General features: G+C 42.0%; 1 protein-coding gene across 1 annotated transcript; it reads right to left on the reverse strand.

Moving 5' to 3' along the window:
- Nucleotides 1-781: 781 nt before the first annotated feature.
- On the reverse strand, nt 782-9,510 carry ccs (copper chaperone for superoxide dismutase). The gene is made up of 8 exons (XM_030430154.1): nt 9,363-9,510; nt 9,035-9,107; nt 6,896-7,033; nt 5,345-5,519; nt 4,153-4,213; nt 3,698-3,775; nt 3,420-3,523; nt 782-3,170 (listed from the first exon to the last, which is right to left on the reverse strand). The coding sequence occupies exons 1-8, from the start codon at nt 9,495-9,497 to the stop codon at nt 3,011-3,013; spliced, it is 924 nt and encodes a 307-aa protein (XP_030286014.1). The 5' UTR covers nt 9,498-9,510; the 3' UTR covers nt 782-3,010.
- Nucleotides 9,511-16,395: the final 6,885 nt, after the last annotated feature.

The following is a 16,395-nucleotide window of genomic DNA, read 5'->3' on the forward strand; positions in this document are numbered from 1 at the left end:
ATAGAAGAATAAACAACAGAATGTGAATAAAGTTATGTCAAAGGCACCCAGGCCTTAAAGTGGTCCAAAGAATCCATGCTAGTATCTACGATAGGACCATTAACTGCATGGCTAACAAAGCTAACAAAGCTAACTAGCTAACGGAAGCTACAGTTGGCACTAACTCTGGAAAATATGCTACCTTTTATTTGTTGGAGTATGAATTCAACCAGTGGCCAATTATTACATACTGCACCTTTGAAAATGTTTCTTTAGTGTATGGAAAATAAAGATATTTTCAAGACTCAAGTTTTTATCCAAAATATCCCACATATCAATCAATGACAATCATAAATTGCAGCCCAAGAGTGGGCGAGATTTGCTGCTTTTTCTTTGATTTGCATCACTATAAATTAAATACATTTGAAGGTAACTTCAGACAAAATAAGGCTGTTTAAAAGGTGCAATATGCAAGATTTTTAGTGTAATGCGTTAAAGTCAACAACCAAAGTTGAAGAAATAACAGTTCTGACATTACATCGAAGACGTCTCCAGTCCAGTCGGCCTTAAAGTTTGCCACTTATTACTCCAAATCTTTTGTTCTAGTATCTATGATAGGACCACTAACTGCACGACTAATTAAACTCACTAACTAGCTACAGCACCTACAGCTAGCAACAGTTAACAGTTACTCTGGTCATATGCTGCACCCTATTTGTTTGGAGTATGAATTCAACAAGTGGCCCATTAATACATACTGCGCCTTTTAAAACGTTACTTTAGTGTATGGGAAATAAAGACATTTTCAAGACTCAAGTTTTTATCCAAAAATTCTCACGTATCAATCGATAACAATCATTAGTTGCAGCCCAAAGACATGAAGGGAAAAAGGACAGCGACTGAACACTTGGGGACAATTTCAATAATCTTATTCAGGCACCACAGGAACAAGACGGATGCTCAGTTTTGATTATCAAAGCAAAACACACAAATATCCCAATACTGATCATTTCCCCATCAACAATTAAATGATACATTAAGAAAAATTAACAAGTGTCAGCATTTGTACATCATCATACAAGACTTCAGTCATCATGTTCTATATCTAAAGAAGACAACGGAGGACGTGAAGCAGGCACAGAACTGTCAGTTTCCTGTAATATATGGCTCTAAAATTGGTTGCAGCAACTATAAAGGAACTGTACACTTAAACTCCATGTTGAAAAACAGCTGAGCACACAATCCTCCAAGACACCCCCCACCCTCAAACATTTACCCCCTGTTGCCCTTTCATTCTGGATGGAATTTGACTCTCCCTCCCAGGCTCCTTCGAATCTCTCTTACCCAAGTCACTCACACCACCTTATGGATTTCAAATGAACAAGCTGATGCAGGTTTTGTTCAGTCTGACTGAAGCCGACAGTTACCTCCTCCTAGGAGGTAATTTTTCCACCTGCGTCTGTTGGTTAGGTTTGTCAGCAGGATTATACAAAAACTACTGAACGGATTTCAACAAAGTTTGGATGGAGGATGAGTCTCTGCCCAAAATAGACCAGATTATATTTTGGTGCAGATTTGGATAAAGGGACAGAGTTGGGTGTATCAAGTATTTAGGTTCCTGGTATCTATGAGTACAAAAAGGGACTGTTGGACCTTGGTGAAGGTAATTTCTTTATATAGATGTATCTTAGTCTTTCAGCACTTCTGACTGCAGATACTAGACATTTTTAACACATGGTGTGGAAAAAAATCTAAATTCTTTTGACAACCATAGTCCAGTTATCCCAGACTATTTAGTCAAGAACAAGTACATTGTGCCCCTTTAAGTAATGGAATTCCTCCTGGAAGCCATTTATCCTTTGCTTTTAGCTTTCCATTTTGACTTTTCTGCTGCCTCTTTAACTCTTTTTGGTGTCGAAACACTTGGTGTTACAACTGACTTAAATTGAGACTAAGGCTGGGTGATATTGTCTTGAAATAATATTGCAATGTTTTTAGGCTTTATCGTGAGATACGATACATATCTCGATATTTTGACATTTTTTCAAAAGCTCTGCATAAATGCTAGGAACATCATGATATTTTATACCAAATGCCTCGATATTGACACAGTGAGATTACTGTTAATCATCAGTGGTGGTCATATAGTGAATAAGTGGGTAAAGGAAAGCATTACAACACCTCGAACAGTTTGGTAAGTTCCGAAATGTTCACGACTTTACTGTAATGCAGCCTTTAAAACCAGGAAGAGACAACACTACTGCCTTTTCACAATATATTCATATCCAAAATCGAAAACAAATTATAGTCATAATATCATATCATAATCGAATATCGACGTCTTGCCCAGACCTAAAAGAAACACATCCCGTGGAGTGGGCCTTAGCATCACAGCATGTTTAAATCCTATATGTTCATTGATCTTCCTCAAAAACTGAAAAATATAGGATTTATTTTTGTATTTATTTTTATGGTTTTTTTTTTAGCAGATCATAATCTCTAATTTCAAGTAGCAGGATGTTTTCACTACTACTGTTTATCAAGGCTTGTGCAATTTATCTAGATGCTTTAATAGCAATTTGAAGCTTATTTATGCCAGCCAGTATACAGCCAAAATGGAAACTTCAAATCTTAAAGCACATCCATTGAGACAGCGATGAGACAGTCTTGTCAGAGGCGGTTATACGTTATACAAACATATAACAGCATTAACGGACATCTAGCTAATCGGCGGTGACCTTTACAAACTCCCAGGCCATTTTAATCTGCTTTAGTGCTTTTAAGATCCTCAGAGGACGCCAACCGTGGCTGTAAGAGAATTTGATTTTAATCACACAGGAGTATTTTCGAGAAAATAAGGCCACTCTTCTTTGGTCGTCTCTCCAGCTGTCTGGAATCATCTTCCTCAGTGCTTTGTCTTCCTCGCTTCACCCTCTGTCAACAAATGCCAGTGCGTTTCTCTTCAAGGTGTTCTTTCTGTTCGAACTCTCAAACACAGGTGACAGATGCGGTCAGTGTTTGGGACTGAAGTTCAGAGGTTTGCTGTCGGTGTCTCTGTGCTGGCCTTGCTCCGACCTTTCCCCGCTATCGGCCTGTCCCTCTCCTCCCAGATCGTCACCCCGTCGCAGGCACAAATCTGTTTGGGGTTCTTGAAAAGACCTGCAGATCGGGCGATGATCCCACATGCCAGTCTGTAGAGGAAGCAAAAATGATGGAGTGTTTGTAACAGTGAAGGAAATCAAAATCGAATATTTCAACTTTTATACAAGCACATCCTGACGAGAGAAAGAAAAGAAGTTGCAACTGATGTTTAGAAACCTTCATACTAGTCTAATAAATGGTTTCTAAACCATTTCATTGTAACACTAAAATAATAACAGTTGACTACTAATTTACCGTTAATTAATAATTGTTGTGTGTTACCAGTGCTGTTGACCCACCTTTCCCCAGAGTTTCCAGTCTGTTTGGAGAGAGGGTGACCGCCTCGACCCAGGTCGTCCTCCCCTGAATCCACCACCAGCGATCGGCCAATCACATCCCATACCTGCAGCGTGGGCGTCAAGGTGTCAATAAACAGGAAATCAAAAGCTTGGATGTCAAGGTTTGACATTTTTGCTTCCCAAAACATTGAAGCTTAATACACTGTATCTACCAGCCTTACTTTCAATGCAAACTAAGGCTGTGTATGTGTGTTCGTGTGTCTCTGTGTGTGTGTTACCTTTAGCTGACTGTCCTCTAGTCGAAATGAGGCTCTGCCGTCTGGTCCGGCAACAATATTCCCCAGATCACCTACGTGCTGCAACGACGACATTACTGCACGTGAGAAGAATAACACATAATCTCCACATGACACACAGTGAGTAAATAACACTGACACCTTAGAAGTAAATACACAAGGAGGATGTAACACAGAAGCTTAACCTGAAGCTCTTTCACACACTCGACTGAAAATGTAGCACCTTGAATGGAACAGCCCAGGATGGCTCCTGTGGGACCGATTTGGCCGTCTGAGAGGGGTGTCACATCTTTTATTTGGCTTGTGTTGAAGTTTTATTAAATCTCAGGAGGGACTTACGGGATTTATGATCAGAGGATCCACTATTTACTTTATGTTTTGCTCCTTGAGCCCCTAATATAGTTTTATAAGGTTTTACAGAAAGGATATGACTGTACCCTTTCAGAGTCCCCTGGTCCACCGTGTTGTCTTCCGAAGGGGTTAAAGTGCTCGCCACAACTGTCAGAGAGAAGAAATTTAATTTAAAGCTCAACAATACAAAAGATGATGGGTTGACACATGTTACATTGCTTCTAAATTTCCTATTTCTTTATATTTCGCAATATCATTCGACTCTGAGGACCTGTCTCCGTCGTGACAAACAGTTGTTGGACTGAACAGACTTCGGTTACGAGAGCCGCTGACGGAAAGCAGAAGCTCATCAGGTTCAAAAAGTTTTAGATTCTAGGGAGTCAGGAGTTTTTGTTTCCAGTTGAAATAATAATTGCAGCTCTACGACTGAACCCTCTGACTGACTCTGTCTCCGCAACAATAGAAACCGAGGCTCACGGGTACCGCATTATACATGATTCCTCTGGAAAACAATGTTGAGTGTCATCCGCAGCCTCTACACTGAAACTCATTCTCCTCAAATAAAAAGCCTACATCACCATCTCGAAACACACGGGCTGGAGGCTGTAACAGCACACATTCAACTCAAACTACTCAAAGCATACTCCTCTCAACTCAACCAGAACCTTTTGTATGAGTTTACCATCTTTCCTGCTTTATTTTATGATTTTTCCTCAGTGATGTCTGTGATTTATCCACCACTGGTTACTACGTCCGCATGGGAGTGCTTCTGGCTGGAGTTAATATCAGTAATTTAAGAATATACAAGAAAATATTTGAATAATTATTAATTTATTGTTTAATTGATTTATTCATAAGAGACACTTTAACTTTCCACAGGGACTAGGAGCCTCTACAGTAACGTCTAGCCCAGGGACCAGCATCTAAATTAAGTTTTCCTGAAATTATTTTCCCTCCTACTGGGGAAGTTCTCTGTCACAAATTTTAATCTGCAGCCACAAACCTTGGACTAAAAGTTCCGGACACTTGTTATTGAAATATGGCTTTGGAGTGTCGTGTTGGGGATCGATGAGAACTGGACAGCGAGGAAAAATACTTTCCCACCAGAGGCTTCGCCCGCTTTATATAATATATCATTTTGGATCTCGTATCAGCGCACGGGTAGTTCAATTTGAAATGCTGTAAACATCACCGCACCTGGAGCTCAAACAAAATAAATCCCTGTCATAAATTGTGCAAACCTTCGAAAAGGCCGACGCACTGAGACGAAAGCCCTACCTGAGGCAGTCCAGTGTCAGGTCGCCCAGTGTGTGGACATGGAGGCCATGCTTTCCAGGCTCCAACCCATCTACGGTCCCATCAATCAAGCAGCGGCCTTCGGACAGCTGCAGGAAACGCACCACCCCCTGGATCTTTCCCACACCGGCCATCATGGCCACTGCTGAACCCAGATCTGTCACAAAAAAACACCACAAGTGAGATTCTTCACACATCATACATGCATTACAGATTTGTCTCAGGTGATCAGATTATACCTCTCAGCTCGTGTGGGATTCTATCTGAGGGAAACTGCACAGAAACACACACATGCAGCTATTTTTATATCAGCGAGAACACAGGCTTAAAATCCTCGTCTGATACGTTGTGGAGGGGTATAATCAGCCATAACCACAGAGGTTGGCTGTGCAAAAAAACATGCTGCTGCAACGTGATCGGGGTGCAAAAAAGGTGCAATCGCGCTTCTATTTACAGCGTTTGATCTGTGATATGTTTGTCCAGGATGTGTTTTAATGATGCGTGTGAGCAGCAGCAAAGCCTCAACAATTGAAGCTGCATTTAAGTCTCATATATTAATCTCTGCTCTGCAGGGAGATCAATGACAGCACCATTAACAGGTTTAGCCAGCCAATGTATCCAACTGCTAAAGGCTAAATTATCATAATGTATTGCGCTTAAATGTTCCCTGTGGAGTTTTTGACCTCTAGTAACACTGTGGATCTGTTTTTATATGAGTGACATACACATTCCTGTAAAATGGTTTCACACTAATCCCCTGATCTGCAGGTGGCAGTAATACGCCCAGATTGAAGCTGATCACACCAGGACGCATCACTAGACACTCTGAACCATTGCATTCTTAAGGCATGATGCTCATGGTGTGCGTTTTGCTTACAGTTTTTAGATGCAAATAAAGGTTTAGATATTAACAGTTTTTTTAGGTGCAAGGCGAACAGTCACATAACAACCTGCATAAGCAACCTGTGCATGCAAAGCCACTCCATGGGTGTTTTCTTAAGTCTTCTGAATCTTGTTTGTGAAGGCAGTGAAGACAAGGGCCGGCAAGCAAACATGGATGTATCAAAGCTGAACACTAACAGTAGTGGTGCTTGATAAACATCAGGATGGTTTATTATCAGCCCAATATTGGGAAATTCAATTAGCGGTTGAATATCAGTATTGGTTAGAATTATAGCCGATGACTTGAGCAGATGATAGGAAGCCAAATTGCTTTCAACAGCTTAACAAGTGCACCATTTAGGCACAGTGGGTGCCAGCATGCTCCTTCAAAATTGGCTTCCATTTTTACATAAACAAAGAAAAGAAGAGGAAGTGCTGCACGTTGTTGTTGTGTGGACCACGGCGTGTAGACTAAAGAGCCAAATTGTATTAAATAATCGCATTTTACTCACTACATCTGAGCCTTCCTAACCCTCAGGTGGGAATGAATTTGTGGTTAGGAACTTTTATTAAAAGACACACGAATGTGGAATTATCTGTTAAATTATTGCATATCCCGAACTAACACACAAGATGTAAACATGAACTCACCTTGCTCCGATCCTCCGATGCCTTTCAGCACGGCCCTGCGTCCCGTGCTCTCTATCAGAGCCTGCACCTCTGCGCTGGTCAGAGCAGATTCCACCAACACCTCCTCCTTACCAACGTCAATACTGACAGACTTGACTCCTGCAGACACATTAACAACGATGGAAATGATCATCAGATGGATACATAAAGACACAGAGACACGTGACGGAAAAGAGACTGGAATAAAACTGAAAAAAGTGTCAAGCTGTCGGACTTTTACATTCCCTGTGTCTGACCTGTAAAGCTCAGAATGTGTTATTTATTTTTTCTCTGCTTGGTTATTAGTTTTCAAAATTGAAACGGAATCACTGGACAACATATATACAAAAGTATACAAAATATATTGCACCTTTCTAATCTTAGCAGTAGGCAGTTTGAATCTTGCAAATTCCCTTTGCTTAAAAAGTCTGGATCAAAACCTTGATGAAATAATAATACTCTTGTGCTCAGCAATAGACATAACTAATGAATGAGCTGATTTGCCCGCTTACAAAATGATGAAAGGGCCTTAATGAGGTCGTTAAAGGGCCACAGTAGACCCATGGGCTGCTGTTTCAACAGGTCTGGTCTGATCTTTTCCATCAAGTGAAATTACAAACTTTATCCGTCTTACCCCCGTGTCCACTTTCAAAACTGAACACGTTTATTTCCTCACACTTGTAAGTCGTTTCTGTGCCTGTCTGTCAATTTTACAAGTCACTTCTCTTAATAATTTCATTTTCCTGGAAAGAAATATGGTACTAGAGAGAGAAACAACTTTCTAAGAAAGTTATTTTATTTAACCGTGTTTACTTATAGAAACCCTATAAATGAGTTTGTGAACACCAGTAGAGTGGGTCCCTGTCTGGTTTGTTTTGAGTATGCGCATGAGGACGCACATGCGAGCACATGAGCTACATTATACACACTCCTGCTACCAGCTTCTCATTTCTCCTTTAAAAAGGCAGGGAAAACTGATTGCTAGTAAAGATGTTTGTTATCAATGCATATGAATATCTTTATTTATAGTGAGGCCTGTCGACACATTTGACATATTTCCAATACAAGAAAAACTATACATTGCATCTTTAAAGGTGCACTATGTTGATCTTGTAGCACTTTGGGGGATGAAATTTAATCAGAGTAGAAAGATCTTCACTGAATTGAATTGAATTCTTTATTGTCATTGTAACAAGTACAACGAAATTAAGCGCAGTCATTTCAGTGCAAATAGAGCTTGATAAATAGTTTTTTTAAAAAGTAGAACAACACATAAAAAAAACAATATATAAAAAAACATGTAAGAACAGGCACGTCCGGTGAAAATAATAATAAAAAAGAATAGTATTTCAAAAGAAAGAAGTGCATTTCAGTGAAAGGAAAGGCTGAGTGAGTTATTGACTGTTTTTCAAGCTTAAACAAGTCTCTCTTTGTTTTCATGACTGAAAAAAACAAACTGACCTTTAAAGGACATCACATTTTCAGACTGGTTTACTTTGTTTATATATGGCGGATCCTGAGGATGGGTTGTTCATTCAGTCTTTTCTGAGTTTGTATTATTACCTCATTAATACTGTGAATATTACAATTCTGACTTCATAGTGGCCCTTTAAAAAGGAGTTGTTCCGTTTAAATCCCCCAAAACGGATTCATCATTTATCAATTCAATTCGACATGTTGCATTGTATGATCTCCTCTTAGACATACTCCACATTTCCTTATGTTCATCCGGCTGTGTACTAACTTGAAACCTGGAGTTTACACTTGCTTAGCATTCAACTGGTGTCTGAAAAAACTGATAGAATTGACAGACCCAGTAAAGTCTGTACATGTTATATGTTGCTATATACAATTTACTAGTGCTGTAATGTGTTGTATAAATAGCCAAAACATGCCCCTATACTGAAACATTATATACTAACATGTGTACTGAGCACTGGAATGCATGTAGAAAGGTCAGATAAGAGCTTAATCTGCTGAGTCACGGTCCTCAGCTGTGTCAACTACAACTCCAGACCGTTACACAGAGCTGTCAGTTGCAGGTGACAGTCATCACATCACTGTTAGTGCACAAGGAACAGCCTCAGAGGCTGTTAACTTGCTGTTACATGCGTTTAATACCTGGTTTACCCTCCAGAGCAGCTCTGACTTTATCCGCGCAGCTCTCACATGTCATCTGCACCGCAAACTCCAGCTGTGGAGGAAGAACACGGACATAAAACACCTGTAGCTGTCAGATAATATAACATGTATGGCCGCTAACCTGTTTACAACTGCAGCATGTTAGCTTTACTCCTTATGGAACTGCGCTGCATTTTAGTTAGCTGTCACGCACCGCAGCAGGTAACGTTACACCAGAATAAGGCATGTTTTTGTTTTGACACGGCTAAAAAGAAGCGGTGACGCAGCGAAACACGAGCCCAAAACGGGATAAAAGTCGTCGTCAAACCTTCGTCGGCCTCTCCGAGTCCATTTTGTCGCCGCACGTCGCCGCCTGTGCGACCAAAACTGAGCTAAATAAGCAACTTCCCACTTTTCGAGAAACGGAAGCAAAGCGACTGTACGTGCTAAAGGGCGCCGCCATGTTTGTGACGTCACGGTGACGCACAACGCACGTTGCCGCCGCCGCGTGCCGACTCCCCGCCACTGCAGTCTTCTGTTCAGACTGATGGAGGAGATAACCGGCTCTCTCTCGTCTTTTTGCTCGCCTATATCGGTTTAAATTAGTTTAAAATGACAAATATGAATATGGAATACTGCAACACACATTTGAAAATACATAAGCATTATTATCAACACGTAAAACATAAGAAAATAGCTTAAATGTAGGCCTGCAGCAGATGCCTCCTCCTGTGACGTAGGCTACTTTTGGGATTTCAATGGTTATGGAACCAATTTTGCCTAATTTCTGTGTTGCATTTTTAACAATGCACCACATTTCATAAGATGACCATATGTTTTTTGTGAGTATATACAATCCTCATCTGCAAATAACTGGTACATTTAACTGTCAGATACTAAAAAGATGCAATCTACTCAAATCAATGTCAGAGATATCAGTAATCTAGCCCCAGATACAGCCAAAGATAAGACAGTAACAGGGTAACCAGGGGTTTGGTGAGTGGCAACTGTAAAATACCACAATCGTAGATCTAAATTCGGACAATCACGCTTTCTCCGGGAAAGGCCGTCAACTCTGGAACACATTATCAGCTGAAATCAAACAAACTTAAGATATAAAATCACCTAATGAGGTAAAGTGCTGGCCAAAAGCAAACCAAAGCTCTCCCAAGTTTTAGCTTGTTGTGCGTTGATGAAGGTTAAACGTGTGTGGTGACGCAGTTTGATGTGTATGTTGTGATATTGTGACTTTTGTGATGCTGACCATTGAAAACTGCATGTTTTAATGATGTCAATCAATCGATCAATCAAAGCTTTATTGTCATTTTGTTGTACCAACAAAGCAGCACAACAAAAAAGAGTTTACGTTTCTCCAGGATCAATAACAGAAGACACAATAAATAACGCACAATATATAAATATAATAATTTAAAACTAAAACTATGACTAAGGGCTCGTGAAGTGCATCAGTGCACATGCTCCAGATCAGCAGTTCATCAATTTAACAGCTTGTGGAAGGAAGCTGTTGTTATGTCTGTTAGTTCGGCCTTTTTGACTCCGGAACTGTTTTCCTGATGGCAGCAGTTCAAAGAATGTGTGGAGAGGGTGGGAGGCGTCCCTGATGATGTTCAGTGCTCTGCTCCTGCAGCGGCTTTGGAACAGTTCTTGGACAGAGTGGAGGGAAACTCCGATGACCCTCTCAGCTCCTCTCACTATTCTCTGCAGGGCTTTTTTGTCTGACATACGGCAGCTGGAGTACCATGTCGAGATACAATACGTCAGAACGCTCTCCATCAAATCACTGTAGGAAGTCCTGAGGATGCTGATGAGGAGAGAGGCTCGTTTCAGCTTCCTCAGGAAATACAGTCTCTGCTGGGCCCGTTTCGTGATCCCTGAGGTGTTTCTATTCCAGCTAAGGTCCTGCGAGATCTGCACTCTGAGGAACTTGATGTTCTCCACTCTCTCCACTGTGCAGCCACTGATGCTGAGAGGAGCGTGCTCAGGCTGTGACCACCGGAAGTCGATAACCATCTCCTTTGTTTTGTCCGCACTGAGCACCAGATTATTTTTTCTGCACCAGCCCTCTAGGTGTTTAACTTCTTCTCTGTACATGATTCATCATTTCTATGAATGAGTCCCACCACCGTGGTGTCATCCGCGAACTTGATGATCTGGTTCCCCTCGTGTCTCGATGCACAGTCGTGTGTTAGCGGTATAAACAACAATGGACTGAGTACACAGCCTTGAGGAGATCCAGTGCTCAGCGTGATGGAGTTGGAAGTGTTGGAAGACAGGATACAACTGAGTTCTTTGCTACTGGTTAGCAGCTGTTAGCGGTTCCTCTGTTGATATGCTGCTCACTATTCGCTAGGAATATAAATGTGCACATATTGCCAGAAAATATTCAAATACATTTAATATGAGATACTTTAAGCCTTCTACTCAAGTATTAATCATACGGGTGACTTTCACTTTTACCCAAGTATGACCTCTGGGTACTTTTTACAACACTGCCTATCATTATATGTTATGATATAGTGCGAAACAAGCATTTTAGTAACTGTTAATGATTCCAAATAACCAGATGAGAATGTATTTTTGCGGCTAATCCATAAAATAAAATACCTGAAAAACCACGAACATCATGACTCTGATGTGAAGTGGCTGCCTTCAGGTTGGGAAAACAAGTCATAAAATGGTGATCGATAACGTAAAAATAGGTTTAGAAATGGGCCAAAACGTGAATATGATGATAGGAATGCAGAGATAGTAGGCTATAGTTTTTTTCAGATTCAGCCAGCAGGATGAGGGGGGGTTATCTGGGCCCGATAAGATTGCAGCGTATGGATAAACCGCCACAAAGGTTGTAGGCAGTAATGATGATTGCTTCCCGCTGTATGTGGTGGCCTCCAATTCAATTTCATAATGTTTATAGATTATCGTTACAAAGTCGATCTGGAGATTAAAGCTACGGGAGAGACCACCACTAAGCTGATGACTGCATCTCAGGTTTTTAGAGGCTCAGAGGAGAATTGTGTGTGTGTGTCTGTGTGTGTGTGTCTGTGTCTGTGTGTTTTTTCTATACATCCCTGTCATACCTCATCTTGGCATCTTTTCCGATTGCAGAGATAAGCCACAGGAGATGGCGGATGACCGTGATGTGGCGTAAAATCTGGGTCACAAAGTCTAAAATAAAAAGCTTCTAAATCGAAAACCTCCACCGACTTAATTTGGGATGATAAGTACGTAGACTGACACATATTCGCCACCGTCTTCGGTGTGTGCTGATCCAGAAACACGGCCGTCGGTTTGTCAAAACAACACAGAGAGGCCGATGTTTTACACAGAAGAAAGCCGAGTGGCAGCTCAGCTAGAACACAGCTCCTTCTGTATCTGGTGGCTCATTGGCTCTGACCTCTGACCCCGTGCTCAGTAATATGACCACGGGCTTTACGAGGGCTGAGCCACTGCGAGCCAGGCTCAAACACACATCGGCAGAGCCTTTTGTGCGAGCCTTTTTTCCTCCTCGCACAGACATTGCCCACACAGCAGCGGTTAATTTTATTCGGTACATGGGAAACTGTCGAAAAACCTTTGCCCCTGTGTTGAGCCTCGACGCCGAGCTCTCCGTTCAAAGGACTGAAGGGAGGACCGCTGTGACACCTGAGCCCGGGGGGGGCGGGATTTCATTAACACACATATACGTACAGAAACACACACACACACACGAGAGAGAGAGAGAGTACAGGGCGAGAACGCAGAGTGAAACCTAATCAGTAGTACATGAACACTGTCCACAGCAGATTTAAGAGGAGGAAGAAGGAGGGAGGGAGAAAATGGGAAAGAGGAGGGTGGAGGAAAATGAGAGAAGACAGCAAAAGAAAAAACTTGACAAAGAGAAGTGTGTGTGTGTGTGTGTGTGTGTGTGTGTGTGTGTGTGTGCGTGCGTGCGTGTGTGTGTGTGGCGGGCAGTGTGCGGCGGTGCTGACAGGAAGTGTTGACAGCCCTGTGTGGAACAGTAGAGGTTTTATCTGTACTAAATGAGCCACTATCCTCCAACCCATTAGTACCAGCCTGGAGTCTGTTATACTTTCTTATTAAAAAACTTCAAGAAGGCGAAGCAGCTCTTGTTTCGGGGGGGGAAGCAAAGTGAGCGCCGTGTTCAGAGCTGGGAATAAAAACACCTAAAACAATCGAGCGCGAATAGAAAACGCAGCCAGACCAAGACGTAGCTCGTTCTCTGTCAGAAAGTGTTCATGTGAAAGCCAGCTTCAACAACATCCTATCTAAGCCAGATGTAGAGGTTAAGATTGGATTATTACTCTCATATCGTTGCACTTATTTCAATTTCCGATTCCCGGCAGCTTCAGCAAACGCAACAAAGACGACTAAGTGGCGTGAATGACCTTTGACCCACAGCTTTACCAGTGCAATGTGTCAAATTCATTCTCCAAACAACAGCATATCACCAGAATAACTGCTTAGTGCTGCTAACTACTGCTAGCTGTCGCTGCTATTAGCTATCACAGCACGCTCACAGCACGCAATGAGAGCTTGGAGCGCCAGGGGAGTGTTGTTGTTGTTGTTGTTGTTGTTGTTGTTTACTATGGAACAATTATCTTTTGAGGTACAAACTGGCTAGGGGCTAGCTGGTCATCATGCTAACATATTAAACTAAAATTCTGACATATTGCACATTTAAAGCCAACACAGACAAGAGCATTGACTGTGTAAAATATTGACATTGGCAACGTGCATTCATTCTGATTACCGGTCTGACTGTATGTAAGCTTATGAGAAAATGACCCTACTACGCACTTGAATTAAGACCTCGTTGAACAGTTTCCTAGTAAGTTTATGGTCTCAATCGCTAGTTGTAGGTCTGCTTCTCTAAAGAATGATGTTGAAAGTGCAATGTGTAAGAGTTGGCCAGCTGTATCACTGTCGTTAGCTCGTTAGCTCAGTTAGCCTTGCATCTAGAAGTCCAGATTAAAGGCTCAGAGCACCACAGGACAGGAAATGTTAACACTGCTCGGACAGGAACACTGGACCGCGACAGGCCAGGGCTAGCTGGTCAGTATGCTAACGTCAGTAGACATCTCTGCAAAATGAGATGTCTAAGATGCAAAAACTGTTATCTCTTCACATTTTTTGACAGTTTCAGTTTATTTGGGGAGTGAATGCTGACATATTGCACCGAAAACACAAAAGCCATTGATAGCTAATGTGTCTTTTTTCAAGTGAATCAAAAAAGTCCATGTCGTACATAGCAAACATTTCTTTGCAGGAACCTGACAGGTTGCAGAGGGCAAAACAATTCAATGATAGCGAGAGTTGAAAGCACATAGCGTGTATATTCACTGTGCCACACAAACCCTGCAGGGAATCACACCGCTGACCCTGGCTGTTCTTAACCGACAACACCGTCCACAACCTCGTGACGCTGGCTTTATTCAGCTCCCGAGAGGAGGAGTGGCGGGGCCCTGTTAGTGGTGTGAGGGACCCCGCAGAGGTCAGAGTAATGTCACAGCCCTGCCAGAGCGCTCTCCATGTCTGCTGATTGCGCCCTGACAGCTCAAATGGAAGATGAAGCCAAGCGTGTCAGGGGGACGGCGTCTAGCAGCGGTGCCCCCCCGCCTCTGCAGGCTGTACAGGGAGCAAGGGGCCATGTTTGTAAAAATTCACGGTGTGTGACTTTGTCCTGGTTTCACTTCTTTTCCGTCTTTAGATAAAGTACAGAAGACAGGTCAGCAGCATTCAGACACGCTGAAAGTGATGAAGATTTGCCGTGGCTTTTATTATATTAACCGGTCGCGGAGCACAAAAAAAGCTTTTTCAAATCAAATTCCTGCGTATAGTGAAGCAAAAAGGATCCTCTCATTTCATTTTGGCCCGATTCCTGTGTGGATGATGTCAATAAAAGTAATTATCGGGATGGGCAGAGAGGGATTGTGGATCTTAACATATTACTATTCCTATTTTTCAGGAGCAGGGAGTGACTGATTAAGAGCCGTCTTCAAACCCAGATTGCTTTTGAGATAAATACGAGTCTAGTAATGTATTTTTTAAGTGAAAAAGAAAAGATCGCTTGCTCCTTACAGGAAGATTAAATCATGTACTTCATTCTTAGAAACATCTCCCTGGTTTTCCAATTAAATCAATCAGAGGCCACAAAAAAAAAGGGCAGCAGCAGAGGAAAAACAAAAGGAAAGCGTCCGATCAATCAGAAAACAGCCAGCTAAACAAATATCGGCCATTCTGCACAGTGGCGTTGTGCATTATTGTGGAAAACTATTAATTATAATGCCAGCTGGGGTGTTTAACAAGCTATGGACAGACTCTACAGATCATCACAGCCAGGATCAATAGGAAGAAGAGACAGAAGTTGCCTAATCAAACACCGCTGTTTCTCCCCGGAATAATGACCCATATGGAGGAGGCGAATATGCCGCGGTGTGACGAGCGAAACACACAATACCTCGTTTAATCATTACACACCCTGGAGTCGGGATCATTACTCAAACAATCTGTTCGTCGTGATCCAGCAAGCATCCTCGGCCCCGATGGGAAAAAAAAAAAAACATCCAGCAATTACAGAGAGGACATCAAAATATAATGGGATTTAATGGGAGATCACAATAAGGTCAGCGTCAACGGCCGGGAAGTTCAATCAAGTTTATTTAAATCTGTTGGGTGGCAGCAACTCACCGTGATTCACCTCATGAATAATGTCAAGAAAGGCAAAATGATTCTACTATATACATACATTTAAATGTGAGCATAGGGAAACTAGGGCAAAACAAAAATATGCCACTTTGAAAGTTCGTCTCGTGTAGCTTAGAAATGACTGGAAACGAGGGGAAAGAGATAAATACTGGGCTTGTGTCTTAAACCTTTAAGCCCACCCCGGACACATTAAAGAGGTAGGGGAACGAAATCTGAAGTGCACTCACATTAAGTCGGAAAGATATTTTAGAAAAATAATATCCAAAACAGATTCTTGTCCTTTGGGAGCAAAGCAGGAAGTCGACTGACGTCGTTGAAGGATCCACAGGGGGGACGGCCGCAGTGCTGCCAGGATAAAATCAGGGTTTTATTTATAAAGATGTTGAACTGAGACCAGTTTTCTCATACTGTCCGACGCAGAAGCACCGTATTCCTGTTTTAGCTCCCGTCTCTTTCATTGTCTATTTTGGAGGACTTATTGGTTTTCACAGGCTTGACAAGTACCTCCATTGATAAGCAAATAAACACTTGAGCTGGGGAACAGCAGGAAACACATGCATCCATTTACAATCGGCAGGGGGTGAGTACACAGGGCCCTCATGTGAGGAGGGCCAACAAAGGTACTAGAATGAATG

The sequence above is a fragment of the Sparus aurata genome, chromosome 10, assembly GCF_900880675.1.
Source record: "Sparus aurata chromosome 10, fSpaAur1.1, whole genome shotgun sequence".
Lineage (NCBI taxonomy): Eukaryota > Metazoa > Chordata > Actinopteri > Spariformes > Sparidae > Sparus > Sparus aurata.